General features: G+C 60.2%; 1 protein-coding gene across 2 annotated transcripts in view; it reads left to right on the top strand.

The window, feature by feature from the left end:
• TMCC2 (transmembrane and coiled-coil domain family 2) overlaps positions 1 to 25,721 on the top strand; it is a 34,375-nt gene extending 8,654 nt beyond the window's left edge. For both annotated transcript variants that reach the window (XM_056119170.1, XM_056119171.1), the window contains exons 2-5: positions 7,321 to 7,860; positions 23,091 to 24,025; positions 24,449 to 24,584; positions 25,373 to 25,721. In XM_056119170.1, the coding sequence (XP_055975145.1) occupies positions 7,321 to 7,860; positions 23,091 to 24,025; positions 24,449 to 24,584; positions 25,373 to 25,684 (1,923 nt within the window). In that variant the 3' untranslated portion in view covers positions 25,685 to 25,721. The remainder of the gene's footprint in view (positions 1 to 7,320; positions 7,861 to 23,090; positions 24,026 to 24,448; positions 24,585 to 25,372) is intronic.
• Positions 25,722 to 26,830: the final 1,109 nt, after the last annotated feature.

Raw genomic sequence — 26,830 nt, 5'->3', positions numbered from 1 at the left:
TGTTCAGAGACCCACACCCCTCCACCCCCTGCCATGGAGGAAGGGGCCATGTTGGAGGGGCAGGGGGAGAAGAGAAAGGCCCTGAGAGCAGGTGACTGGCATAACAGCAGCTGTGCTGGTCGGGGTTGGGTTGGTTCTGTGTCCAGACCCACTGGCCATCTCTCCCTGCTGGCCTCCGCTCCACGCAGTTTGTCACATGGGGAAGGAACAGGGAAGTAAAGTAAAATTGGAAAGGGGATCATTTGCCCCCAAGTTGAAATCTCTTTTTTTAAATACCCGCTATGACTCTCCGGAAGACAGAAACTGATTTGAACCACATCCATGTTTATGTTTCTACTAGAAACCCCATAGGCTGGATCTGCATCGATGTCATCAGCGCCAGGGCTGGGGTGGTAGCGCGTCTCCCGCTCTTTCCGCAGGACCCCTCACTCCATGCAACTGTGGGACAACTGCGACATCCCTTGGCCCACCGTGTTGGAGAGCAGTGCGTGCTTGCACGCTCTCTCGCTCTCTCTCTCTCTCTCTCTGGCTCGCTCTTGCTCGCTCTCTCCCTCCCCCTCTTTTTCTCCCCTCTTCCCCCCCCCCCCCCAGCCCCCAGGTAATTAGATTGGCCACAGGTTGGTGTGACTTTGGAAGGTCCTTTCAGCCTTGATAGTGGTTGTTAACATGAAGACCTGGAGAATTGGAAGCCATTCTTGGCGCGCGCTCTCTCTCTCTCTCTCTCTCTCTATTTTTTTTTTTTTTTTTTTTTTTTTTTGCTTTTTGGGTCACACCCCGTGATGCTCAGGGCTGGCTCCTGGCTCTGCACTCAGGAATCACTCCTGGCGGTGCTGTGGAACCATATGGGATGCTGGGAATCGAACCCAGGTCGGCCACATGCAAGGCAAAAGCCCTACCCGCTGTGTTACCGCTCCAGCCCCCCTTCTTGGCTCTTTTAAAGAGAGGATGCTGAAGATGTGGCCTGAAGCATTTTACTTGTGACCTCTTGCAGCTGTGTTTTGCAGATTTGACAGAGGAGTTTTGGTGATGGACCCATCACCCCACAGTACTCTAAGCCCACTCATCCCAGCTTTTGGTGGGTCAGGGGACCTTCAATCAGCCCTGGGGGTTGTTAGATTGGCCACAGGTTGGTGTGACTTTGGAGGGTCCTTTCAGCCTTGCTGGGGTTTGTTAACTTGGGGACCTGGAGAATTAGAAGCCATTCTTGGCTCTTCTAGAGAGAGGGTGCTGAAGATGTACCCTGAGGCCTTTCACTTGTAACCTCAGGCAGCTGAGTTTGCAGATTTGGGAGCAAACTTCCCCTTTGGGGGACCCACACCCAGGGCGGAAAACGGATGAAGCCGAACTGTTAGGAGACCACAGCCTTGTCCGGAAGGATCTTTCGGAAATCAGCTTGTCCACCCTTTGTTCTTGAGAGGATGGGGCACCCCCGGGAGCTGGGCCTTTCCTGTTCTGAAAGATAGTCGCGGGGCCGTGCCTGTGGGTGCCCGCCTTGCAGTGCTCTGTGCAGTGCAGGGCGGCACTTTCTCCTTCTCGCCTGTCCCGAGAGCTCTGTTTGTGTCCCATCATCTCATACCCGAAGCCACTCAGCTCTCTTCCGAATCCATGACTTCGTTTGGCCATCAAAATGGTTTCTAGCAGCCGGGGAAAAGCAAAAAGTCAGCGTGGAAAAAGCAAGTGACATTTAGTCGCTGGAACCTGTTAGTCAGAGCAGGTGGTGCTTTCTGCTGCGTTGGTGGCTAAGTTCCCTCGAGCTAGTCACCATGGTTTTCCTAATTTCCAAAAGTTGGGGAACTGTTGTGTGTGTGTGTGTGTGTGTGTGTGTGTGTGTATGCGCGCGCGCACATGCACGCACCAAGGGTTGCTTTTGTGATTTTTTTTTTTCTTTTAAACATTGCCTTCCCATGCTGTGTCAAAACCTCTTTGCCCTCCCTGCTGACACCCACGGTGGCAGCATCCCTGCAACCACCCCCACCCGGCCTTGTTACCTGCATCTTGCAAGTGAGGGAAAGCCCTGGGTGCGGGGCAGTGCCCGCCCCACTCTCTTGGGCTTCTTACTCCTTTGTGCTTCCCAGAGACTTGTACATGCTCCTTGGTGCCACTGGGGCAAAGGTCCCAGAGCCACCCATTGCTGTCCCCCTCTCTCTGTGGATTAGAAGTGGATTGGCAGTGACCCGGGCAGCTCAGGGTCTGGCCTGTGTGCTTGGATGTGGCAGGGCAGGGCCACCACATCCGGTGTAGGCTGCTGACTCTGGCTCTGGCATTCCAGGGTTTTTCTTGGTGGTTTTTGTTTTTCTTTTTGGGTCACACCCAGCAATGTACAAGGGTTACTCTTGGCTCATGCACTCAGGCATTATTCCCGGTGGTGCTCAGGGAACCATATGGGATGCGGGGAATCGAACCCGGGTCTGTCACGTGCAAGGCAAGCAAATGCCCTACCCGCCATACTATCGCTCCAACCCCTCCAGTTTTGTTTAGATCCTGTCCTGATCCCATTCTGGCAACCGTGGGATGGTCTGCTTCAGTGTTGGGACCGTTGTGTGGTCCAGAAAAGGTGAACTACTGGACTGAAAGTTGAGGGGGGAGGGTCACCTGTGTGCCTTGTGCAAGCCACCTGACCATGTTGGGTCGGTTTCTTCACCAGCATGAAGGTGACACTGACCAACCTGGGCTGGACCCTGCCTACAGGGTCTGCTGCCTAAGACCATGCCTGCATAGGCCTGCGCCAGGCGACAGCCACAGCCTGAACTGGCAAGCACTTCCAAAAGTGCCAATGTGTGAGCTCGAGATAGTACAGCACATGAGGCACTTGCCTCTCGTGCAGCTTACCCAGGTTTGATCCCCGGTACCTCATCCATTTTCTCTGAGCCCGCCAGGAGTGATCCCTTAGCGCAGAGCCAGGAGTAAGTCGTGAGCACTGCCGGGTGTGGTCCACCCCCCGCCCCCCCTCAAAAAAAACCCAATAAATAAAGCACCTGAGGATTTGGGGGTCTAAGGCTGTAGGGCCGAGCATGGGAGTTACCGCTCGGTGCAGGACCATCCCAGCCCCTCATCTGTTTCCTGGGGACAGAGGAGAGGCCAGGTCCCTTTGCCTGAGGGGTCCTAGAAGTGGGGCACTGCTGTTAGGCAGGTGTAGAGAGGAGGAAGGAGTCGAATGCTGTGAAAGATGATTGGCTGTTGTTTGGCCACACCAACAGCCCGGGAAGATGATATGTACTGTGTAATGGGACCATTTGGCAGAAGCAGCTGGGCAGATGCCAGAGCCTGCTGGCCCCCTCGGTGGAGCCCGGGGCCAGGGCTGAGGAGAGCAGTGTGCTAGTCCATCCCTGGCAGGAGCCCACGGGTCTGTGGCAGATTACTCCCCACTCACTGAGCCCACCCAGGCCGGGCCTCCCATGGCCTCTGGCTGGCTCCAGGAGCGGCTTGCTCCCAGGGGGACCTGCTGGTCTCATGACTCCAGGGCTGCCCCAGAATGAGGTTCTCAAGGGGATGGTGAATTTCTGCATCTAAAATTGGAAATGTGGCTGCTGCCACTTTTGCTAGTGTCTAAGCAACTCGGGTGAGATCACGCACCTGAAAAGTATCAGGTGTGCAGTGAACTGGTGTAAGGGGCCTTATCCAACCTGCAGAGAGGACCCTGCTCACTGTGAACATTGTGGGGAGACGCCGATGAGGTGAAAAGTGAAAACCCTGAGTGTCTGTCCAAACACACAGTGTGATGGTGACTGACACCCAGTGGCACAGGCGGCATCTATACTTTCGCTCCCCAAAGTGTGCGATGCCACCCACGGAGCGGATTGGGACTCTGGAAAGATCCAGGGGCACAGTAAGAGCCTTGGGAGCCACTCGCGGGCACTTTGTTGGCTTAAAGAACATGGGTTCTTCTGGGAATATATCCCGGAGATGCAAAAAAAAATGTATAGTAGAAATGACATCTGCATTTGTATGTTCATTGCACCACTATTTACAGTAGCCAGAATCTGGAAAAACCCGACTGCCTGAGAACAGATGACTGGTTAAAGAAACTTTGGTACATCTACACAATGGAATACTATTCGGCTGTTAGAAAAGATGAAGTCATGAAATTTACATAGAAGTGGATCAACATGGAGAGTATCATGCTAGGTGAAATGAGTCAGAAAGAGAGGGACAGACATAGAAGGACGGCACTCATTTGTGGTATATAAAGCAACAGAATGGGAGACCAACACCCAAGGATAGTAGAGATAAGGACCAGGAGAATTTCTCCATGGCTTGGAAGCCAGCCTCACATGTCGGGGGAAAAGGCAGATGAGATAGAGAAGAGAACATCAAGCAAAGGATGCTTGGAGGGCTCGCTCGGGACGGGAGATGCGTACTGAAAGTAGACTTTAGACCAAACACAATGGCCACTTAATACCTATATTGCAAACCATAACACCCAAAAGGAGAGAGAGTAAAAGGGAATGTGCCTGCCACCGAGGGCGGGGTTGGGGGGTGGGTGGGACAAAGAGTGGGGGAGGGATACTGGGAACATTGGTGGTGGAGAATGGTCACTGGTGGAGGGATGGATACTTGACCATTGTATGACTGAAACGTAATCACGAAAGTGTGTAAGTCTGTAATTGTATCTCACAGAGTTTCATTAAAAAATTCAAAACAAGGGACTGGAGCAATAACACAGTGGGTAGGGCGTTTGCCTTGCATACGGCCGACCCAGGTTCGATTCCCAGCATCACATATGGTCCCTGAGCACCGCCAGGGGTAATTCCTGAGTGCAGAGTCAGGAGTAGCCCCTGTGCATTGCCGGGTGTGACCCAAAAAGCAAAAAAAAAAAAATGGGTTGAGGGGGGCGGGGTGCATGAGTGATTATTTTTTTCCCTGAAAAGAAGCTAGTAAGTGAAATAAGTTGGGGACCGCCTGTTCTGAGTAGCAAGTCTCCCTGGGGTGAGGGTGGTTCATCCTTGGTTTCTGCTTGATCTCCGTTTTCAGCTCTACATGCCACAAAGGCATGGAGCACAGGCACTGTGGGAGTCCTGGGTTCTGCCCCCAACGCTGCATGTCCCATAAGTACCGGGCAATGGGTTAGCATGATAGCACAGCAGGTAGGGCATTTGCCTTGCACACGGCCCACCCGGGTTCAATTCCCAGCATCCCATATGGTCCCCTGAGCACCACCAGGAGTAATTCCTGAGTACAGGAGTAACCCCTGTGCATTGCTGGGTGTGACCCAAAAGCAAAAATTTAAAAAAAGAAAATAAATAAGTACCGGGCAAGGAGTAGCCCCTGTACTCAGCTGGATAGGGTCCACAAAACAAAACCAGAAGACCATCTGATACATGCTCATTTTCCCACCAGCTTTTGGGCCACACCTGGTGGTGCTCAGGAACAGGTCCTTGCTTGGTGTGGATCGAACCTAGGGCTCTGGCATGCAGAGCATGCATCCTGCCCTTTGGGCTATCTCCTCATCCTCAGTACATGCACTTCTTTTGGAATTTCTGTTTGAATGTCAGGCTGGGGCCCAGAGAGGTGGCGCAGGGGTTAAGGTGCATGCATTGTAAGCAGCTGACCCTGGTAGGATTTCTGGCACCACTTGGTGCCCTGCGGTGCAGCTCTGGAGACCCCCAACACCACCAGGTGTGATCCCAGAGGCCTCCTGAGCATTACTTGGGAGACCGCTACCCTCCAAAAAAAATAGGATGACAAGCTACCACGGGCCCCAATACTTGGCTCGAGTCTCCTCCTGGAATTAGGGAGTGTAGATTCTCAGGATCCTAGACCTTCCCCACCTGGCTCTGAAGCGGGGCTTAGCCTCCTGAAAAGCAGCAGCCGTCCTCAGCACTGGGCCTTGGGGTGACCGCTGCCTCGAAGCATCCCTTCCCAGGCAACCCGGGGTAGCAGGGCAGTCCAGAGCCTCTGACCCACTCCAGTCTGAGGGGAAGGAAAGGATGCGCTCGGCTTGCTGGTCCTGTTGTGTGTATGGATGTGACCTCCCGACAGGCGGTTTGTCTCACGCGCACCTGTTTTTGGAACAGAGCATGCCGCGGGAGGCAGAGGACCTGCGATGAGGTGTGCAGGGTGACCCCGGGAGGGTCCCGAGCACCCACAGCTTCTGTTCTCAGAGCGGGGCCTCCTTCGCCAGCCAGTCCAGCCAGAAGCTGCAGTCACAGCCAGATCAGGAGCGAGAGCCCCTCCCACTGACACCAGGAATGACCTCTGCCTGCAGGGCAGGGGCAGAGCCATGCCCAGCCTGGCAGCTTCTCCAGGCTGCGGAGACTTTTTTATTTTAATGTAGGAGTACTGCTGTTTATTCAGTCATTGATTAAGCTGATTGAATTGGGCATGAATTTCACATTACCCCCCCTTTTTTAATTGAATTGCTGTGAGATACAGTTACAAAGCTTTCGTGTTTGAGATTTCAGCTGTACAATGATCAAACACCCATCCCTCCACCACTGCACACTTCCCACTGTGTCCCCAGTATGCCCCCGCTACCCCCATCCCAGTCCTTACCCTGCCTCCATAGTAGGCAATTTGTGGGGACACTTTTTTTTCCTTTTTGGGTCACACCCGGCAATGCACAGGGGTTACTCCTTAGCTCTGCACTCAGGAATTAGTCCTGGCGGTGCTCAGGGGACCATATGGGATGCTGGGAATTGAACCCAGGTCGGCCTTGTGCAAGGCAAATGTCGTACCTGCTGTGCTATCGCTCCAGCCCCACGGCAGTTTCTTAAAGGCCATGCCAATTGGCTGGTCGAAGGGCAAGGGAAGTCGACCCAGGGGCCACAGTGAGCAGCACCTGTCACCACACCACAGAGACCCCAGGGCTGTGGCCAGGGGCCAGCTCCAGAAAATGGACGTGTGATGGTCAGGTCGAGCCCGTGCAGAGACCTGGGAGCTAGCTAGGGCTCCTGGCACATGCCCAAGACACTAGGTTGATCCTAACACCACAGGGCATCTCCAAGCACAGGGATGGGCCCCCCCACACACACACACACACTGCCTGGCCGCCCCCCTGCCCACCCAGACCGTCTAGCTTGTAGGAGGGCCTAATTTAGGAGGAGGGAGACTCTGGCACTGGGGAGGATCAGCCCAGAATCCAAGGCTAGGAGCAGCCCCGGTCCAGCCACAGCCCTGGTGCCGTGGGCAGCCCCTCTGACCAGGAGTCAGGGTGCCCTGCAGGTGCAGGAGGTGACCTGGCAGGTGTGTCTGGTCTTTCCTAGGGACCCTCCTGAGTCAGATGACCGCCCACCGCGCTGGCCTCCCGCAGACTAACCCTGTCCTCTCCCTGGGTGCCCAAGCGCCTCCCCGCTCACCAGGGCCCCTGTCTCTCCCCTTCAGAAAATCCAGCAGCTCTCCGAGGGCTCCATGTTTGGCCACGGCCTGAAGCACCTGTTCCACAGCCGCCGCAGGTCCAGGGAGCGGGAGCACCAGACGGCGCAGGACGCACAGCCGCCCCCGCCGCCGCACCCGGGCCCCTGGGACCATGACTCCCCGGACGAGAAGGAGCGCTCCCCGGAGATGCACCGCGTCTCCTACGCCGTGTCCCTGCACGACCTGCCCGCCCGGCCCACCGCCTTCAACCGCGTGCTGCAGCAGATCCGCTCCCGGCCCTCCATCAAGCGGGGCGCCAGCCTGCACGGCGGCGGGGGCGGCGGCGGCGGGGGCGGCAGCCGGCGCACCAAGAGCAGCTCGCTGGAGCCGCAGCGCGGCAGCCCCCACCTGCTGCGCAAGGGCCCCCAGGACAGCGGCCTGGCCGCGCTCCTGCACCAGCACCAGTGCCGCCCCCGCTCCTCCTCCACCACGGACACCGCCCTGCTGCTGGCCGACGGTGCCACCGTGTGCCTCCTGGCCGAGGAGGCGGAGGGCGGCAGTGACAAGGTGAGGCGGGGCCCTGTGCCTAGGGGAGGTTTCCCCGCGCGCGCACGGGGCATCTAGACCTGCAGGGGAGGGAAAGGTGCGTGTGGGGGGGAGGGGGGGAGACGGGACACAGACCACCCCCCAGAGCTGCCTGCCTGCTTCAAGGCGTCAGGTGGACTCAACGCCAGAGGTGACCCCAAGCATCTCGTTCCTGTTGGTTTGGGCCCCCGTGCTTCGCCGTCGGGTTTTGCTCACTCGGCTGTTTAATTTTGGGTTGTTTTCCTGCCACACCCTATGCGGAAGCAATGAGTTCAGAGCCCAGTCTAGGGTGCTGGAGCAATAGTACAGCGGGTCAGGCGCTTGCCTTACACGTTGCCAAGCCAGGTTTGATTCTTCCGGCATCCCCTATGGGCTCCCCCCGCCCCCCAGCCCACCAGGAGTCATCTCAGAGCACAGAGCCTGGAGGCTGCCCTGGGCACTACCAGGTGTGGGCCCGCTTCGCAAAGAAAGAAAAATTGAAAAGAGCCCACTCTAGACTGGTTTTGCTACTGACCACCTCTGTGAACCAGCTTCTCCCTTCAAAAAATGGGAGTCATGATAGTAGAGGTACTTCAGGATGAAAATGAGTTCAGATATGCCAAATATTTGGAGTGAAGAGGGAACCACAGTATGGTTCTGGGGGCTTTGGAGCCACAGCCAGTGGTGCTTGGAAGCTCTTCCTGCCTAGGTGCTCAGGGATGCCATCAGCAGTGCCCAGAGGACCACGTGATGCCAGGGATCAAACCAGGACACCTGGATGCAAAGCATGTGCCCAGCCCTCTGAGCCATCTGCCCGGCCCACAGTATTGCTTTTGTTGTTATTACCAACCAAGAAAGGATAAGGGAGATATCCCGAAAGGTTTGTTCGGTTGGAAGATCTGGCTTGGTATTTGTGTTCATTCTTTATTCAGGTGACAAGTATTCCCCAGCACCTGTTTGGCACTTCCTGTGTTTCTGTATTTGTTCTTTATTCGGGTGGCAAGTATTCTCAAATGTGTTTGGTCTGTTCTGGGTTTCAGCATGTTCTTTATTCAGATATTAAGGATCCTTCATACCTGTTCTAAGAAGGAACAAGCCCCAAGGTTCTCTCTGCCCCGAGTCTGCCGTCAGCAGGGAAAGGATGGAGACTGTGGCAGCTCCAGTGAGTGTGGGGCATTGAATAGAGTCTTGAAGGAGTCTCTTATCCAGGGCAGAAGGCCGAGGGAGCTGTGCACAAAAGCTAGTCAACTGATGCTCTGGTGGATGGAGCGTTCAGTTGGGGCAGGCAGGTCGGCAGAGGCAGCTCCCAGGGGACCGGGAAGATTCAGTGGTATAGGCGGGAAACTGGAAGGGGAAGAAGCGCCTCTGGGTCTCAGTGGAGGTGATGGCGTGGCTGTAGAGTCAAGGATGAAAACTGGAGGGTCTAGGCAGTAGCAGTGAGGATGCAGGAGACAAATTCAAAAGGCCTATGTGAGTCAGAAGCGGTGAGAGCTGACGGTGGGGAAAAAGGGGAGGAGGGGCTGAGTCATAGGGTTTTGAGGGGAGGAGCCACACCCGGTGATGCTCGGGAGTTACTCCTGGCTCTGTGCTCAGCAGTCACTCCTGGCAGTGCTCGGGGAACCACGTGGGATGTGGGGGTTGAGCGCAGGTCGGCTGAGAGCTTTCCCCGCTGTACTATCACTCCAGCCCCCCCAGGGCTGAGTGTTGGGACCCGGGGTCAGCCTCTTCGTGGGCAGCCAGTCTCGAGTGGAGGAAGCCCACGGCCAGGAGCGTGCCTGTGGAGTGAAGTGCAGAATTGAGTTTCGGGCGTGCCTTGGGGACTGTCCTGCTCAAGGCTGGCCCGCAGGCTCCCGGGAGCCGGGCTGGACCTGGTATTCTGGGGTCAGCACCAAGCTGCAGGCCACACGTGCACTCAGGTCCCCCTCCCTCCCACAGAGTGTGCTGGAGGCCAAGGACAGGTGAGAGGTGAAGGACAGAGCGGGGAAGAGTGCCCCTGCACGGAGACCCCGGTGAAGATGAGAAGGAGCCCTGGGCAGCAGGAGTGACAAGCTCCGGGTGTGGAAGGCCCCCGGTGTTTCTGATCACTGCAGCAGGAGCAGTCTCAGGGGGCAAGGAGGACGCAGGAGGACAGGCAGCCCTGGGCAGCTCCAGGGAGGAGAAGGGACAGTGGGGTCTGGGGGAGGTAGTGCTGGGGCCGGGGACTGGCCCTGCCTGGTTGACTGGTTTTGTAAGGACGGGCCTAGTAGGTCAGGGAAGGGTTGTAGATTTTTCCAACAGGAGATGCAGAGTTAGAGGTTTTGGTGCCTTCTAACAAGTGCAGCCTTCTCAAAAGCCCCTCAGGCTGCCAGATGGGGGCCAAGCCACAATCGGGCTGTGTGGAGGTGGGGCAGGGGTGGGGGGCAGTCCAGGACTGCAGGGGAGGGGCTGGGAGCTGAGCCGTGGGGGATGGGATGGGATGCTGAATTTGCTGCGGAGGATTCTGGTGGATGTGGACCATGGCGGAACGGGAGGGCACAGCCTTTTGTCTCAGCAGCTGGCAAGCCGTCACCCTCAGCTGCCAGGGGAAGATGACACAGGGGCAGGAATTCCGGGGCGGGGGGGGGGGGGCGGGGATAGGGGCAGAGATCAGAAATGGGTTTTGGACATGTCGCCTTTGGCTGTTAGAAAACCATGTAGACGTGCCAAGGAGGCTGCGGGCATCGGAGCTGGAGTCTCAGGAGTAATCCTGCTGGCTGCCTGCACCTGTGAGCCGTCTGCAAGTGGCTGGCCAGCACCATTCCACCGGAAGGAGTCTGGCAGGGAGGCCTGAGGGTGTCAGCTGTGAGGGGAATGGAGGCCGGTGGCACTGAGGCCGGAAGGAGGGAGCACGGAGCCCTGGCAGCAGATTCGAGGGGCCGGGGAGGGAGCACAGTGGGCGGAACACAGGCTTTGTGTGCAGGGTTCTGCCCTCAGCTTTGTGTGGTCCCCTGAGCACCCCTGGGAGGGACCCCTGAGGACAACCCCCCAGAGCTGGCGTAGGCTCTGGGCACTGGGCATGGCCCCAACCAGAGCAAATCGGAAATGTCCCCTCGAGCGGGCATGTCTGTCATGCTGTCTGCCGGTGGCGGGGATTGTGGCCTCTCTAAGTCCTGCAGGTCCGGCTGGCTTCTAGCTGGCCTGCTGGAGACAGGGGCGGGGTGGTGGTGTGTGCTGGCGGAGTAGGTAGGGGACTTGCGGGGCTCTTCCGGCAGAGACCAGGCAGCTGACTGGGCTCAGAGCACCCGGCCGAGTGGCAGGTCCCCTGACTCCCACGTCCCAGCTGGACTCCCAGCTGTCCAGGCTCTGTCTTGCATGGTGCAGGGTTAACCTGAGCAGTATCCAGGGATGGAGCGCTAGTTCTGTCTCACCGGGGAGCAGATAGAGGCCTCAGAGCACGGGAGGCTCCCCTTGTACTTCCTGGCAGAGCAGAGCCAGAGCCCCCGGCGCATCCACAAGCCCACCCCAAGGACTGCAGTCCCCACATGTTCCTCAGGCCATGCCGCGAAGTGTTCACAGGTGTGTGTGTGTGTCTTGATTTGGGGTCACACCTGGCAATGCTCAGATCTTACTCTGTGTGTGTGTGTATGTGTGTGTGTGTTTGTGTGTGTGTGTGTGTGTGTCTTGATTTGGGGGCCACATCTGGCAGTGCTCAGATTTTACTCAGATCTTACTCTGTGTGTGTGTGTGTGTGTGTGTGTGTGTGTGTGTGTTGATTTGGGGGCCACATCTGGCAGTGCTCAGATTTTACTCAGATCTTACTCTGTGTGTGTGTGTGTGTGTGTGTGTGTGTGTGTGTGTGTGTGTGTGTGTGTGTGTGTCTGGGGGCCACACCTGGCAATGCTCAGATATTACTCTGGGCTCTGCACTCAGGAGTTACTCCTGGCAGGACTTGGGGGACCGTATGGAATGTGGGGGATTAAACCGGGTCCGTAGTCTCGCGCAAGGCAAGGCAAGTGCCCTACCCACTGTGGCCTGGGAGATTTTGTCTGCCAACCGAGCCACGCAGAGCCTCCCTGACCTGTCACTGCCCCTCTGGGAATGGGTGTGCTCTGGGGGCTCCCAAGCAGAGAGACGCTTGTGTTGGGGGCCCTGAGAAAGGGGGTCTTCCCGCCACCCACCAGCCCTGTTGTCAGCTGATTCCGTGCGGTGGGGTGCAGGCCCCAGCAGTTCCACCCTGGTCTCGGCATGAATAGACGCTTTCTTCTCCCGCTAGTAAACACAGCCCCACAGCCTCGCTGGAAGCTCGCTGGCACTTACTAGCATCTATTTTTAATTCATAAGCCTCCCCCATTCCCACACCCCTTACCATTGTGTACAGCTCACCAGCTGGTGCTCGGACCATAGCGAGCTGGTGGGGGTTGAGTTTCCAAAGCACCCAGGAGGCAGCTAAAGTCCCTCAGCTGCCCTGGAAAAGCGCGCCGGGTCCCGCCTGCCAAAAACTGGGCCGGACCCTCGCGGAGAGCTGGGATGCGAGAGAGGGGCTCATGGCTGGGGGCAGCAGAGCCTCGGGGATGTGGCTGGGCCTGACCTCTTCCCTCCAGAGCCAGCCTGGCACCCGCCTCCCATTTCTTCCCTGTAAACACAGAAGCAGCCAGAGTGCAGCGGGCGGGGCACACGCAGCCAGCCAGGGATCACTCCCCAGCACCACACAGGGATAGCCCGCCCCCCCACCCCCCCCCACCCCAGCGAGGAGCAGCTCCAGAACAAAACAGAAGTCGCAAAAACATCCGGGGTATAGGCCAGCTTTGTGGATGAGACCTGGGGTTCAAGCCCTAGCCCCCACCCCACCCTCGCCCCCAAATAAATAGGGCTAGGAGCGTAGCTCAAAGGACCAGGTGGGGCCCAGAAAGGAAATCTGGGGAGGAAAAAAAATTAAAAAACAGTTCTATTTGAGAGTCTCAAGAAATGGCTTAGGGCTGGGGCTCACGCATGCGTTGTGTGCAAGCCATGTTTGATCCCTGGGGTCTCTCGGTACCATGGCTTTCCCCCAGCACTGCTGAGAGTGACCTCTGAGTTCTGAGCCAGGAATCCCTGAGAAGCAGTCCCCAAGTGTGGCCCCCAAAGGAAAAAGAGCATCTATATAATGTGTGTGTGTGTGTGTGTGTGTGTGTGTGTGTGTACATAAAGACTGCAGCCAGCCTTGCCCTCAGCCCTTTCTATGCCCTGAGCCTCCCTTCCATGAGGTCGGAAAGGGCTGGGCTTCTTTGTTGGGGGCCCAGAGAATGTGGGGGTGTCTCTTCCCATCTGTGCGTGGTTCCCTGCTCTGGCAAAGTGCCTCCCTGCAGCACCCCTTGTCCGTATCCTCCTTGTGAGGGGCTGGGGTTGTTTGGGGCTGCGTGGCCATTCCTGGAAAGCGTGTGCCGTCGGGAATGGAGGCCTGGGGAGGGGACATGGGTCGGGGGGCACTTTGTAGCCCTTGGTCTCGGCCATGCTTGGGGTACGGTGGCAGGCAGAGCAGGTGCTGGGGGAGCCCCTGATGGGCTGCCTCGTGCTTATCTCTGGGCCCCAGGCTCAGGGCTCGGCCCATCTCCCAAACCAGAGTCCCCGCAGCACGCCAGCCCCTCACACCCTCCTCCAGATTTACGCACAACAAGATTTCTCCTCTGCTGGGGGATGAGTAAATAAGCGCCCCTGTTTACTCCGGGCCGGTGGCGGGGGCCGCCCGCAGCCCCGGGCTCGTGCCAGGAAGCCAGATCTTGGCAGGCGCCAGTGCCCTGGTTTATTTATGTCTGGAGCCTGTGGGACCGGGCGGGTGAGGCTGGCCAGGCGGCTCATGTCCCTGGAGGGGCAGAGTTGGGTGGGTGGGTGGTCCCAGAGGGTCCCTGGGCTGGGGTCCCTCAGCCTGTCCACAGGGATGCATCTGCCATCAGGGTTGTGTGAGACCACATGTACACAGTACAGGCTGCACATCTGGACAGCTGACCCGGGTGCTAGGAGGACAGCTGTCCCTGGCTGCTCAGTGGGGAGATAGCTGTCCCAGGTGCTGAGTGGGGAGACAGCTGTCCCCAGGTGCTGAGTGGGGAGACAGTTGTCCCTGGGTGTTGGTGGGGAGACAGTTGTCCCCAGGTGTTGGTGGGGAGACAGCTGTCCCCAAGTGCTGAGTGGGGAGACAGCTGTCCCTGGGTGTTGGTGGGGAGACAGCTGTTCCCAGTTGTTGGTGGGGAGACAGCTGTCCCCAGGTGCTGAGTGGGGAGACAGCTGTCCCTGGGTGTTGGTGGGGAGACAGCTGTCCCCAGGTACTGAGTGGGGAGACAGCTGTCCCCGGGTGCTGAGTGGAGAAACAGCTGTCCCGGGTACTGAGTGTGGAGACAACTGTCCCCAGGTGCTGAGTGGGGAAACAGCTGTCCCCGGGTGCTAAGTGGAGACACAGCTGTCCCTGGGTGCTGAGTGGGGAGACAGCTGTCCCCGGGTGTTGGTGGGGACAGCTGCCCGGTGTTGGGGGAGGAGCTGCCTGAGTTCCTGCTCCCCCTTTCTCTGGCTCTGCTTGGGGTGCCCCTGGGGCAGCCAGCCTGGACCTCCCCCACACACCCTTGCAGCCTTCTGCACAGCTCTGAGGTGCCCGGCTCCTGCTTCCAGGGCAGTAGCCCACGTCCATTTCTCAGGGCCCTCAGGCCACTCCACAGCCCCATCGGCGGCTTTTCCAAGCCACCTCGAGCCTCTGCAGAGCAGGAGGGCGACTGGCCTGCAACGCGCCCTCACTCAGGCTCGCCCACCCGCCTTCCCCGCCCACCTCTGAGGCCAAGGCCCCGTGCCCCCATCAGCACAGGACTCCCAGGCCCAGGGCCGAGGTCAGCCTCCATGGCCCAGACCGGGATGGTCGCCCCCTGGCCCCCAGCTCCCTGCGGGAGGCTCTGCACAGGAAGGGGCTGGGGTGTGTGTGTGTGTGTGTGTGTGTGTGTGTGTGTGTGTGTGTGTGTGTGTCACTCACCCACCTGACCTGCTGCTTCCACCTTTCCCTGGGTTTTGTGGGTGCAAGTCTACAAGGGCCTGCCGGACTAGAGGCAACGAGGGGACTCCGGGGACAGTGGCTTTCTCTCTCCCAGCCCCTATGGGAGTGATCATGGTGCTGTTGCGAGCAGCTGTCTGCCACTGTCTTCAGGGGCGACTCCCCTGCCCCTGCTTGCTCCTGTCCTCTGAACTCTCCCAGGATGCGCTGGGGCTACTTTGGGTGCAGGTTGGGGGGAGGGACACACCTGGGGTTACTCCTGGTGGTGCTTGGGGAGCCATATGGGATGCTGGGGAATGCACCTGGGCCGGCAACGTGCAAGGCAAAGGAAACCACTCCACCTGTTGTACCGTCGCTCTTGCCCCTGCATTTGGGCTTCTTCCTGCTCCCATTTCCCTGTGTGGGTCCCCAGCACTGGGCCCTGGGTGGCTCCCCAGCTGGTGAATAATTCAGGGCCCAGTGCGGCTCAGTCGCAGGCAGGGTGATGATACTCTAGAGCCGGAGGCTGCCTCGGAGGGGGGCAGGGGAGGGGGGCTGGAAAGGTGAATCTCCCTGCCGAGGGGGATGCTGCAACACGAACTCCAGCATCTCCGGTTTCTTCCCTGAAGCCTGCTCGGAGCCTCCTTCAGTGGCCTCGTGCATGGGCCACGTGTGGCCCTCTGCTTGGAAGCATATGCTCAAGTGTGCAGGAAGTGATGCTTTCACTTCCTGTAAGGCACATCGCTGCCCTTCGGGCCCTGGGCTCTGTGTTCAGTTGTGGACTTGCAGAAGGGAATCCAACTCAAGGATTCTTGATGGGGAGGGTGCCAGCCTTACTGCCAGGGCTTTCTGGCCCCTAAAACCCATCCCCCCTGGGGCTGGAGCTATAGTGCAGTGGGAGGGCGTTTGCCTTGTACACAGCCAACCCGGGTTTGATTCCCAGCATCCTATATGGTCCCCGGGGCACCGCCAGAACTAATTCCTCAGTTTAGAGCCAGGAATAACCCCTGAGCATCACTGGGTGTGACCCAAAAAGAGAAAAAAAAGAAAAAACCATCTCCAGAGGTCAGGCTGCTTCCTGTCTGGGCCCCTTTCTTCTGGGCTGGCTCCCAGAATCCTTCCCCAGGGACCCTGAGTGGCTGGGAACCACAGGAAACTTCATGAGCCCTGCCAGGCTTCTCCCCATTATCCAGAGTGGGACCTGGGCCCCAGCAGGACTTCCTGGAAGGGGCTGCTCTGAGGTGGGAGGAGGGGGCGCATGTCCCCCACCACCCACCCTCCAGTCCAGCCTCTCCCCCTGCCCCTGGAACGTGTCCCTGGGATGGTGTTAGTTCACACCACGCCTACATCCCTCCTCCCCCAAGGAGTGGCTGAGTGAGAAGACACCCCCTCAGGGTGTCTGAACAGCCACTGCCCCCGAAACCCCACTTCCCAGAGGGGAGAGTAGTCACCACGTGGCATGGAGGAACCTCGCTGGGAGATGTTCACAGCACAGGGCCTCACCTTGTGTTCTGAACTACTAAATTTAGTTGCCCCTGAAGCTGCCGACTTCTCAGCCCCCACTGTTGAGAGCGAGAGAGAGAGAGAGAGAGAGAGAGAGAGAGAGGAGAGGGTTGCTTTGTGCTTGTTTTTTCCCAAGAGAAAGGAAATTAGGGAGATTTAAATAAAATTGAGGGACTAAAAGAGACTATACAGTGGTACAGCACTTACCTTGCATAAGGCTGACCTGGGTTCGATCCCCAGCATCCTATATGGTCATCTGAGCACCATCAGGAGTGATTCTTTTTTTTGTTTTCTTTTTTGAGTCACACCCGGCATTGCACAGGGGTTACTCTTGGCTCTGCACTCAGGAACTACTCCTGGTAGTGCTGGGGGAACTATATGAGATGCTGGGAATCGAACCCGGGCCGGCTGTATGCAAGGCAATCCCTACCTGCGTGCAATCGCTCCAGCCCCAGGAGTGATTCTTGAGTGCAGAGCCAGGAGTAACCCCTGAGCATAACCCAATGTGCCCCCCCCCAAAAAAAAATTAAATTGAGGGCGGGAAACCTGAAAAATAAGAACAGGAGCAAATGAAGAGAAAAGTCGCATGCAAGCGGCACTGAAGAAAGAAGGAGCCACGGTTGGAGAGACAAGACTGAAGGGAGGGGAGCTGAGAGAGAAGAGGGGCTGCTGGCCAGCCACACTGCAGGGTGTGAAGTGTGAGTGTGTACACGTGTATATGAGTGCATGCATACATGTGAGTGTGTGCACACACATGTGCACACATGCATTTGTGTATGTGTGAGTGTGTGTGCATGTATGCGTTTGTGCATGTGAGTGTGCATGTGTGCGTGCATACTTACGTGTGCAGGTGTGTGCATGCGTGTGTATGTGTGTATGTATGTGTATGCGTGTATGTGTGTGTGTACGCGTACATGCTGATGGAGCTCAGGAGTGGCTATAGGTTTCATTTGGCAGCTGGGATACCATGTGGCAATCGGGCTCAGCTCATGCACCCTTGGCCCTCCCCCCCTGCACCTCTGGCCCCATTCCCAAAGGCCCCTCGTCCAGCAGGAGCACACAGGTTTCCCAGCCTTGGCCCATCTTCCCACCGACCTTCAGCCAGGAACTCCCAGTACTTCCGCCCCCCAGCCTTAAGGACACTTTGGCCCTGAACCTCCCCTGATGCCTCAGGGACTCCAGAGCACTGTTTCTTCACAGCTGAATGAAAGTGTTCAGGCATCCTATGGCTAGGGATGTGAGGGGAGGCTCAGTGCTGGCCCCAGGACTGGGTGCACAGCGACATGGGCCCATCTTCCCAGCACTGAGTGTTCTGGGAGGGTGGGTGGGCCCGGAGTTGCCATATACCCCCGGAGCCCACATTCTTCAGTTGGCACGTGTCTGAGCTGGCCCTGGAAACCAGCACCAGTGTTGTGTACGCTGCTGCCCCTCAAAGCCCGAGTCATCCACCACCACAAATATTTGTGAGGTTTGTGCTTGTATTTGTGCGTCCCTAGCATGTGGGGACTCCTGCTCTCGGTGAGTTTGGCTGCAGGCCCTGGCTTGGGGCCCCCGAGATAGTGCTGGGCCTCCCTTATCTCTTCCAAACGTCTTGAACTCGGGACCGCCCTGTCAGCGTGATCCATGCCGGCCCTCAGTATATAAGCCGAGTTTCTCACCAGGCTCGAGTGGGAGTTTGTCCGCCTGGTCGTCTCCGAAGCCGCGTGGGCAGCCGTCCTTAGACAGGACCCCGCTGGCCCCCAACCTTGCCAGCCACTGCCTGGCAACTCCCTCACCGCTAACTTGCTGGTCTTTGCTGTGGGACTCTGGCCCCCTCTGCCGGCTGCTGACGGGATTTCCTGCTGGGACCGGCCTGATGAAGTCCAAAGGAGAAGAGACTGCTGTGAGTGGGCCCTGGGCGTGCTTGCGGCCGAGAGCCAGGAGGAAGGGAAGGTGGAAGGGAGCAGAGAAGCCACCTCTGTGCTGTGCTGCATGGTGGTGTCCAGACGGTTAAGTCCCGTCTCTTCCCTAGGCAGTTATTGGGGTGGGGGGCTGCCCTAAACCCGTGGGCAGGTCCGTTGGGATCAGGGCAGGGGCTCCAGGCGGGCACCGTGCCCGGCCCTGCGGAGGCCCCTCTATTCGCAGGGGCGTGGGGGAGGCAGTAGTCTAAGCTGCTGCTGGGGGCGGGGCCTGCCTGGCCTCACACCCTCTCCGCGTGCGTGAGGGATGGTGGCACACGTGTCCCATGTGCTGTGACTTGTCATACCTGTGTCCCCGCCACAGGGAGTGTACCATACCAACAGTTAGACCCGGGGGACAGGGAGCACTCCCCTTCAGTGCACTCCCCCTCCCACTTCTCCCAGAGGCGAGAGAGCAGCTGGGTGCCGGGAGGGGAAGTCGGGCAATCCCTGCTGATCCCCTGCCTGCCTGAGCCGGCCTCGGGTGGCAGCGGGGAGCCGGAGGGGCTCGGGCACAGCCGCTGGGCAGCCCCATGCCGCCCGGGGACAGCGAGCCCGCGGGCTCTGCCCAACCTGCAGACGGTGGGGGCCCCCGAGGCCCTGGCACGCCGGCCACAGCCAGGCTTTGGGAGACGGCGCCCACACAGGTTAGGTATCTGCTGGGTGGGCAACACTAGGCTGGTTAGGGCTCAGTCGCACCCCTCAGAGACGGGAGGGCCAAGACCTGAACTGCAGGACCTGAGTTGCCGGTGCTCGGTGCTCGCAGCCCTGGGGGCAGGCAGAGAAGCCCCCGGCAGGAGCTGGTGGCTGGTGGCGGTTCTGTGGCTGGCAGAGCAGAAATAGGGGACGGGGTGGGGGTGGGGCAGAGGACAAGGTCCAGGGAGTGGCCCCAGGGAGAGTCTGGAAGGAGCCAGATGACCTTGGGGAAGATCGGGAGGGTTGAGATCCAGGGGATAGCAGCTCAGGGGCCGCCTGGGCTCCGAGGGGGGTGGAGGCAGAGGGACATGCAAGGACATTGTTCTCTGCAGGGCTGCAGGGGCAATAAGGGGTTCAGAACCAAGGACTGGGTCTGATGGAAAAGCCCAGAAGCGGGGCTGGGCAAGGGGGTCTCGCTGGGGCAGGAAGATCGCTCTTAGGGCTGGCTGGGACCACCCGGCTGCATGAAAGTAGGAGGGGCGTGTCCTGGCCGTCCTGGCCGCTGTCCATCTTGGCGCATGCCATCCCCTTTCATCCCTGGAGGGCTTGCCAGGCCGCAAGGGAGGGGCGCCTCAGGGAGACCCCTCTACCCTGTGATCGGAAGACCCCCTTACGCACTGTCCGCATGCGCCCCGCCACGTGGTTGAGTGTTTACTCCCCAGCCCCTGGGGGAAAGCTGCTTAGGCTGCTGGCCTTGGGCAGGCGGGGCCTGACCCTGCGCATGGCAGCCTCAGGGGCGTGTGGCGCGATCCCTGCAGCTGTTCTGGCTGGGGTGCCAGGGCCTGTCCCCGGCTTCCCCGGCAGCTCTGGCCGAGCACTTCCTGGCTGCCCCCTGCCATTGAGTCTGCCCCATCCAGACAGTTGGCACATTGTTTTTTTGTTTGTTTGTTTGTTTGTTTTGCTTTTTTGGGGGGTCACATCCGGTGATACACAGGGGGCTGTGGTTACTCCTGCTCATGCACTCAGGAATCATTCCTGGCAGTGCTCAGGGGACCATATGGTATGCTGGGAATCGAACCCGGGTCGGTTGCGTGCAAGACAAACGCCCTACCTGCCGGGCTGTCACTCCAGCCCCTGGCACATCAGTCTTGCCCAGGAGTCCTGCCACCCCTTTGCCTAAAGGGAAACCAGCTTCCTGGCTCCGCTGCCCCCTTGCAGCCTAAGATTCCCAAAGTGCCTCCGTGCCCAGTGGCCAGCGGCTGGTGCAGGCCGGAGGGCCTCTCCTCACCCCACGGCTGAGAACTCAGGAGCCCCCGGGGGGAGGGGAGTCACCTGTAGGAGGCGTCAGTCTGGGATACCGGGGGCTGCTCCCCGCAGGCGGTGGTGGGTGGGTGGGTGCCCAGAGAGGAGTGTGGGGTGGCTGCTAGCCTCTCTGGAGAGAGGGCCAGGATTCCCGTCTACGGGCTGCAAGATAGCCCAGATACTTTCTGTCCGACAGCCAGTATCTGCCGTGTGACCTGACCACCCACTTCAGCAGCTCTCTCTGGCGTGCATCCCCGTTCCCGAACCCGTTCTCCCTCCATCCCCGTGGCCTACCCGCCCGTTCTGTGCCTACCCGCCTCCTTCCCTCGGTCTCCGTGTGTCCTTCCGGCCAGCCGGCCGGCCGTGCAGCCTCTGCCTCCTGGGGGCTGGCTGTGCCCACCCTGACCCCTTCGTGTCCTTTGCGGGTGTTTGTGTTGAGACTCCCCTCAGAGGTGGGAAGCAGCTGTTGCTCCCTGCTCTGTGCTCCTCTTGTGCTGGCCGAGGGGGGGGGGCGCTCTCCCACTTCTGTGATGGTGAGCGAGGTACTGAGGGCAGGGGGAGGAAGTTGCCACAGAACTGCCCAGAGTTGGAGCCACGATGGGCACAGGCTCCTGCTCAGGCTCACGTGAGGCTCACAGGGATGGGGGGGGGGGGGGCACTTTCAGCAGTTCCACATCTGGGTCTGTCTTAGCCCCACCCAGGGGTGGGCCGGGCGCTCCCTGCCGAGATGATAGGCTTGCCCAAGCTGAGCCCGCTGAGAAAGGACAGTGGCCTTATAAGGGGATCTGGTATTTAATAGTAAGAGCCACATGTTGCACATAAAAAAATTTTTTTTTCTTTTTCTGACCTAGGGGCCATACTTGGGGCCGGCCTGGTGCTCTGGGGTCACTTTCAACATTCCTGGGGCATTGTTTCATGCCAGAACTCCAACCCAGGCCTTCCGCATGCAGAGCCTGTGCCCCGGCCCTTGGAGCCATCTCCCAGGCCTCAAATCTGACTCTGTCTCATTCGGCGTCTAGGTCGTATCGCGGGCAGACCTGCAGTAAAGTCCCACGTACTCGCACTTACCATTTCCCTTCCCCCAAAAAAGGGGAGGCGTGCGGCTCAGGTCCAGGCAGCGTTGAATATGCACCTCCCATGTGCCCCATAGCACGGGGTGGGGGGGAGCCTTGCAGAGGCCTGCAATAGGTGTGGGTCCCCCTTGTTTACATGGAGGGTCTGTGGCTTTGAGCTGCAGGCTGCTGGTCCTCAGAGCAGGGCTGAAATCATGGAGAATGGATGTTGGCGCCTCTGGAATACAGGGGTGGATCTCAGTGGGAGCAAGCAGGGAGGAGGACCGGGGAGGTGAGGGAAACAAAGAGGGGCGCGTGCTGCCTTCAGGACAGACAGGGGAGGGGCCCGGCAGTGTCCCCAGCGTCCCTGGTGGAACAGTGACCTCAGAAGTCCCCAGAGGAAGCCCGGGGAGCCACCCTCTCCCCGGGGCCAGAGTCTGGCCGGACCATTGTTTCCCCATCGTGTTTTCTTCTGCGGCCTCTCCACCAGCCGCAGCCCGTGACTTCTGTGGGCCATTGGCACGAGCTCGTCCCAGGTTCCGGTGCATGTGACCTGCCCACTTCTCTTTGTGTTTGACCTCTTTTCGCCCCACCCCCACCCCACCCGCAACTCCGCCCGGCCCTGCCCCCACACTGAGCAGGGCGGACGGTCTGGCCGCCTCATCGGGGCGTGCTGCGTGTAAAAATACATGGGGTTGAGCCATTTCCTGCTGCTTCCGCTGTTGCATGGCGATAAGGCTGGGGCCGGCTGCGGTGCACAGACCCTCGCCCTCCCGCAGGCCAGGCCACAGCCCCGGGACGGCGTCTCCCCGGCCCCGTCTGCTTGCCCCGACCTGACCTCGCGACCCACCTGTCTGCCGTGGTCTTCCTCACGCGCCCTCCCCTCGTCCTTCCCACTCCCTCCGCCTCCCTTTCTCCCGTCACCCCCAATGTGCTCGGGAAGGCCGCCCTGCGAGGAAGTGGGGCTGCCCTCCCCCCCCTGCATCCTCAGTCCCTGCAGAGGGAGGCAGCCAGGAGATCCCCAGGTCGCTCCCCACTTCCAGTGGCCTGTGACTTGCTTCTGGGACTTGGGCGAGAGGGACCGGGGGCCGCAGGGTAGCACGGGGTGCGCCCCGCTCCTGGTCTGGGGAGACGGAGGAGGGCTGGGGGCGCCCGCCGTCATGAAGCGGAAGTGGTTGCTGACGATTCCAGAGAACTGGAAGGTAATGGGGGTCCGGGGGAGCACCCGGCAGAGGCGGGTGGGGTGGGCCGAGAGGCTTCCTGCGGCTGTGTGGGGACCGCGAAGGCCCTGCTCAGCTCAGTGCGCCAGGCCTGCCCCAGGGTGGGGCTGGGGGGACTTGGAGGGCAGAACAGGCGGCCCTGAGCGGGACCCTCTGTCCGACCTGTTGGTGCAGGTGAGGGACTTGGGGCATTCCAAGCAGGGGTCCCTCCTCTCTGAGCAGGAAGAGGAGCAGGACTGCCGAGGCTGTGTAGGGGTGTCGGGGGGACAAGAGGGGGCCGTGGATGCGCTCCTTCCCACATGGCCCACTGCCGGGCACCTGCTCACTTTGGGGTTTTTTTTGGTTTTTTTTTTTGCCTTTTGGGGTCACACTCGGCAATACACAGAGGTTACTCCTGGCTTGGCACTCAGGAATTACTCCTGGCGGTGCTCGGGAACCATATGGGATGCTGGGATGTGCAAGGCAAACGCCCTGCCCGCTGTGCTATGGCTCCAGCCTCAACACCTGCTCCCTCTTGCCTGGAGTTTCCTCTTCCTTCCGCCTTGTCTTTCCGTCTGTCAGCAGCAAACCCGAGCCCCCCACCCCCACCCCATCCCACTGCCTTCTTGGGTTTCTCAGGCTCCCTCCTGCCTCTCCCCAGGTCGACAAGGGGGACGTGGCGGCCCTGAGCCTCGCCGGCGGCCCGGGCCATGGTGACTCGGACGGCCCCATCAGCCTGGACGTGCCCGACGGGGCCCCCGACCCGCAGCGCACCAAGGCGGCCATCGGGCACCTGCACCAGAAGATCCTGAAGATCACGGAGCAGATCAAGATCGAGCAGGAGGCGCGGGACGACAACGTGGCCGAGTACCTGAAGCTGGCCAACAACGCGGACAAGCAGCAGGCGGCGCGCATCAAGCAGGTGTTCGAGAAGAAGAACCAGAAGTCGGCGCAGACCATCGCGCAGCTGCACAAGAAGCTGGAGCACTACCGCCGGCGCCTGCGCGAGATCGAGCAGAACGGCCCGTCGCGGCAGCCCAAGGACGTGCTGCGGGACATGCAGCAGGGCCTCAAGGACGTGGGCGCCAACGTGCGCGCGGGCATCAGCGGCTTCGGCGGCGGCGTGGTGGAGGGCGTCAAGGGCAGCCTGTCGGGCCTGTCGCAGGCCACGCACACGGCCGTGGTGTCCAAGCCCCGCGAGTTCGCCAGCCTCATCCGCAACAAGTTCGGCAGCGCCGACAACATCGCGCACCTCAAGGACCCGCTGGAGGACGGCGGCCCCGAGGAGGCGGCGCGCGCGCTGAGCGGCAGCGCCACGCTCGTGTCCAGCCCCAAGTACGGCAGCGACGACGAGTGCTCCAGCGCCAGCGCCAGCTCGGCGGGGGCGGGCAGCAACTCGGGGGCCGCGGGCGCGCTGGGCAGCCCCCGGTCCAACACGCTGTACGGGGCGCCCGCCAACCTGGACGCGCTGCTGGAGGAGCTGCGGGACATCAAGGAGGGCCAGGCCCACCTCGAGGGCTCCATGGAGGACCTGAAGGCCCAGCTGCAGAGGGACTACACCTACATGACCCAGTGTCTGCAGGAGGAGCGGTACAGGTAACCCCCGCGGGACCCCTGGGGCAGGGCGGCCGGGGGCGCAGGACTCGGGGACACAGCTCGGGCAGTCCGGCACTTGCTCCCTGCGAGGTTGGGGGACCCTTTCTGAAAATGCACCATGTCCCTATCCTCCCCCCGCCCCCCCCCCCAGACCTCTTACACCACAGGGCAAGGTCTTGGCAGATCACTCGGGCCCCTACCACCACCCTGCCACCTCTTCCCTCTTGGCGGTGCACAGGACCAGCCACACTAGCATTCTAGCCACTTGAGCCCCCTCCACCTTCCCCACCCCCCCACAGGCCCAGTGCTGAGCCGGGAGGGGCCTGGCCTGGTGAGGGCACGGGGCACACAGGATCCGGGAGAGTGAGCGAGGGAGAGAAGGGGCGCCCGGCCCGGGTATCACCTGCGCTTCCCCTCTGCCAGGTACGAGAGGCTGGAGGAGCAGCTCAACGACCTGACGGAGCTTCACCAGAACGAAATGACCAACCTGAAGCAGGAGCTGGCCAGCATGGAGGAGAAGGTGGCCTACCAGTCGTACGAGAGGGCACGGGACATCCAGGTACGGCCCCGACTGGCGGGGGAGGGTAGGGCTGGGGCAGCCATGGGGTGAGAGTAGGAACCCAGCGGGCAGAAGGAGGGCAGGTGGGGACTGGAGCAATAGCACAGCAAGTAGGGCGTTTGCCTTGCAGTGGCTGACCTTGGGTTCGATTCCCAGCATCCCATATGGTCCCCTGAGCACTAACAGGAGTAACTCCTGAGTGCAGAGCCAGGAGTAACCCCTGAGCATCGCCGGGTGTGACCCAAAAAGCAATAAGAAGAAGAAAAAGAAAATAAGAATTAACTCCATTTAAAAAAAAAAAAGGGCAGGGCAGTCTGGACAGTGAGGGTTGCCCCCCCCCACACACACGCGCGCAATGGGGCTGCCACAGGGAGTATCCGGGCTCTGGGCAAGGGCGGATTGGCCCAGCGGGCCCCTTTCCTCACCCTCTGGATGCCTGTGTGCCAGCACCCTCCCCAAGTAGCCAGAATCAGAAACTAGAAAACCAGTAGGCCGAGCAGCGCAGCACGGAGTGGAGCAAGCATTCCCTTCACTGCGGGAGGCCCGGGCTCCGTCCCTGCTGGGAGTGGACCCTTAGACCCAAGGGCATCCCTGCACCCACCACAAGCAGACTGCCCCGACACCCACCCCAAGGGGCCTGGCCAGAGGCGGGTGGGCAGGGGCCAGGGGAGGAGCCTGGCCAGAAGTGGGGGTGGGAGGAGCCGGGCAGGGGAGGAGCCTGGCCAAGGGAGGGTGGGCAGGGCGGCCCCACCCCCCTGCAGCACTCTGTGCCCCTCTCTGCCCCGCAGGAGGCCGTGGAGTCCTGCCTGACCCGGGTCACCAAGCTGGAGCTGCAGCAGCAGCAGCAGCAGGTGGTCCAGCTGGAGGGCGTGGAGAACGCCAACGCGCGGGCCCTGCTGGGCAAGTTCATCAACGTGATCCTGGCGCTCATGGCCGTGCTGCTGGTGTTCGTGTCCACCATCGCCAACTTCATCACGCCGCTCATGAAGACGCGCCTGCGGGTCACCAGCACGGCCCTCCTGCTCCTCGTCCTCTTCCTCCTCTGGAAGCACTGGGACTCCCTCACCTACCTCCTGGAGCACGTGCTGCTGCCCAGCTGAGCGCCCCGCGGGCCAGGAGGGGCCCGGTGCGGTCTCCGGTCCCAAGCAGCAGCGCTGCCCCTTCTCCCGCACCTGCTTCTGCCCACCGCATCCTCCCTGTTGGCCCGCAGGGAGCTTCGGAGGCAGCGCCCGTGACTGAGAGCAGCAGAGGGTGTACCGGGAGCGACCCGAGCAGGAGCCGGGCCGGGCCACCTCTGGGCTCCCGCCCCTGTGCAGAGACAGGAGGACCGGGAGGAGACACTGCCCGGCCCCAGGGAGCCCAGAGCAGGGCGGGGAGGGGCTCCCCAGCTTGAGAGCGGGAGGGGGGGCTCAGCCCTCCCCTCTCTCCCGTGCTGGTTGGAGCCTGGCCTCTGGGCGCAGGCCTTCGGGATGGTAGGGCGCAGGTCCCCCACCCGGGGCGTGGCGGGAACATTGTTTTCCCTGTTAATTCTTTCTTCCTGTCACGGAGTCTGCTACCTTCAGGGAAACAGACCCCAGGGGCCCTGAGCCTCGAGCTGCCCAAGTCCTCAGGCCTCTGGGAGCAAGTCTGGGTCTATTTATTATTTATTTATTCGTCCGTCCCTTCCCCTCCCCCTCCCAGCTCCCCTAAGGAGCTGTGGCAGAGATGGGGGCCAGCCCGCCCATCCCTGGCCTGGCCAGGAGTGCCGGGCCAGCGCAGCCGCTTTTCTACGTCTATTTATTTTGTACGTGTGTCTGTGTGTGTCTGTGTGGCGGAGGTGGTTTGTGGCTTTCTTGAAGGCTCTGGGGTGTTGCTGTATGGCTTCTCGCCTCCGTTCCCTGCTTCCAGGCGGAAGGGGCGCGAGAGGCTCCCGGCCGCAGAGGGCAGTGCCTGCCAGCTGTGGCGGAGTTTCCTGAGAAATAAAGATTCTCTAAATTTTCCAACCATCCTGTTGGAGTGCGATTCGTCTGTCTCGTTTCCCCCACACTCAACGTGTTTGGGCGGGTTGGCTCGAAGCCTTGCTCCTCTGAACGAGACATCATCGGCTGCCCTTCCCGTACTGCCCTGTGCTGGGGCTCTCTGTGAAAGGCGGGAATGAGGTCACCCTACCCGATCCGGGCCTCCCAGAGGAGGAGGAGGAGGAGGAGGGGGCGTTTGAGAAAGTGCCAGAATTAGAGAATTTGCTACTGGAGGCTTGCCCGGCTGCA

This window comes from Sorex fumeus, unplaced genomic scaffold (genome assembly GCF_029834395.1).
Source record: "Sorex fumeus unplaced genomic scaffold, SorFum_2.1 ptg000039l, whole genome shotgun sequence".
Lineage (NCBI taxonomy): Eukaryota > Metazoa > Chordata > Mammalia > Eulipotyphla > Soricidae > Sorex > Sorex fumeus.
The sequence above is the reverse complement of the archived record's forward strand: the minus strand, read 5'-3'. Positions and strand labels throughout refer to the sequence as shown.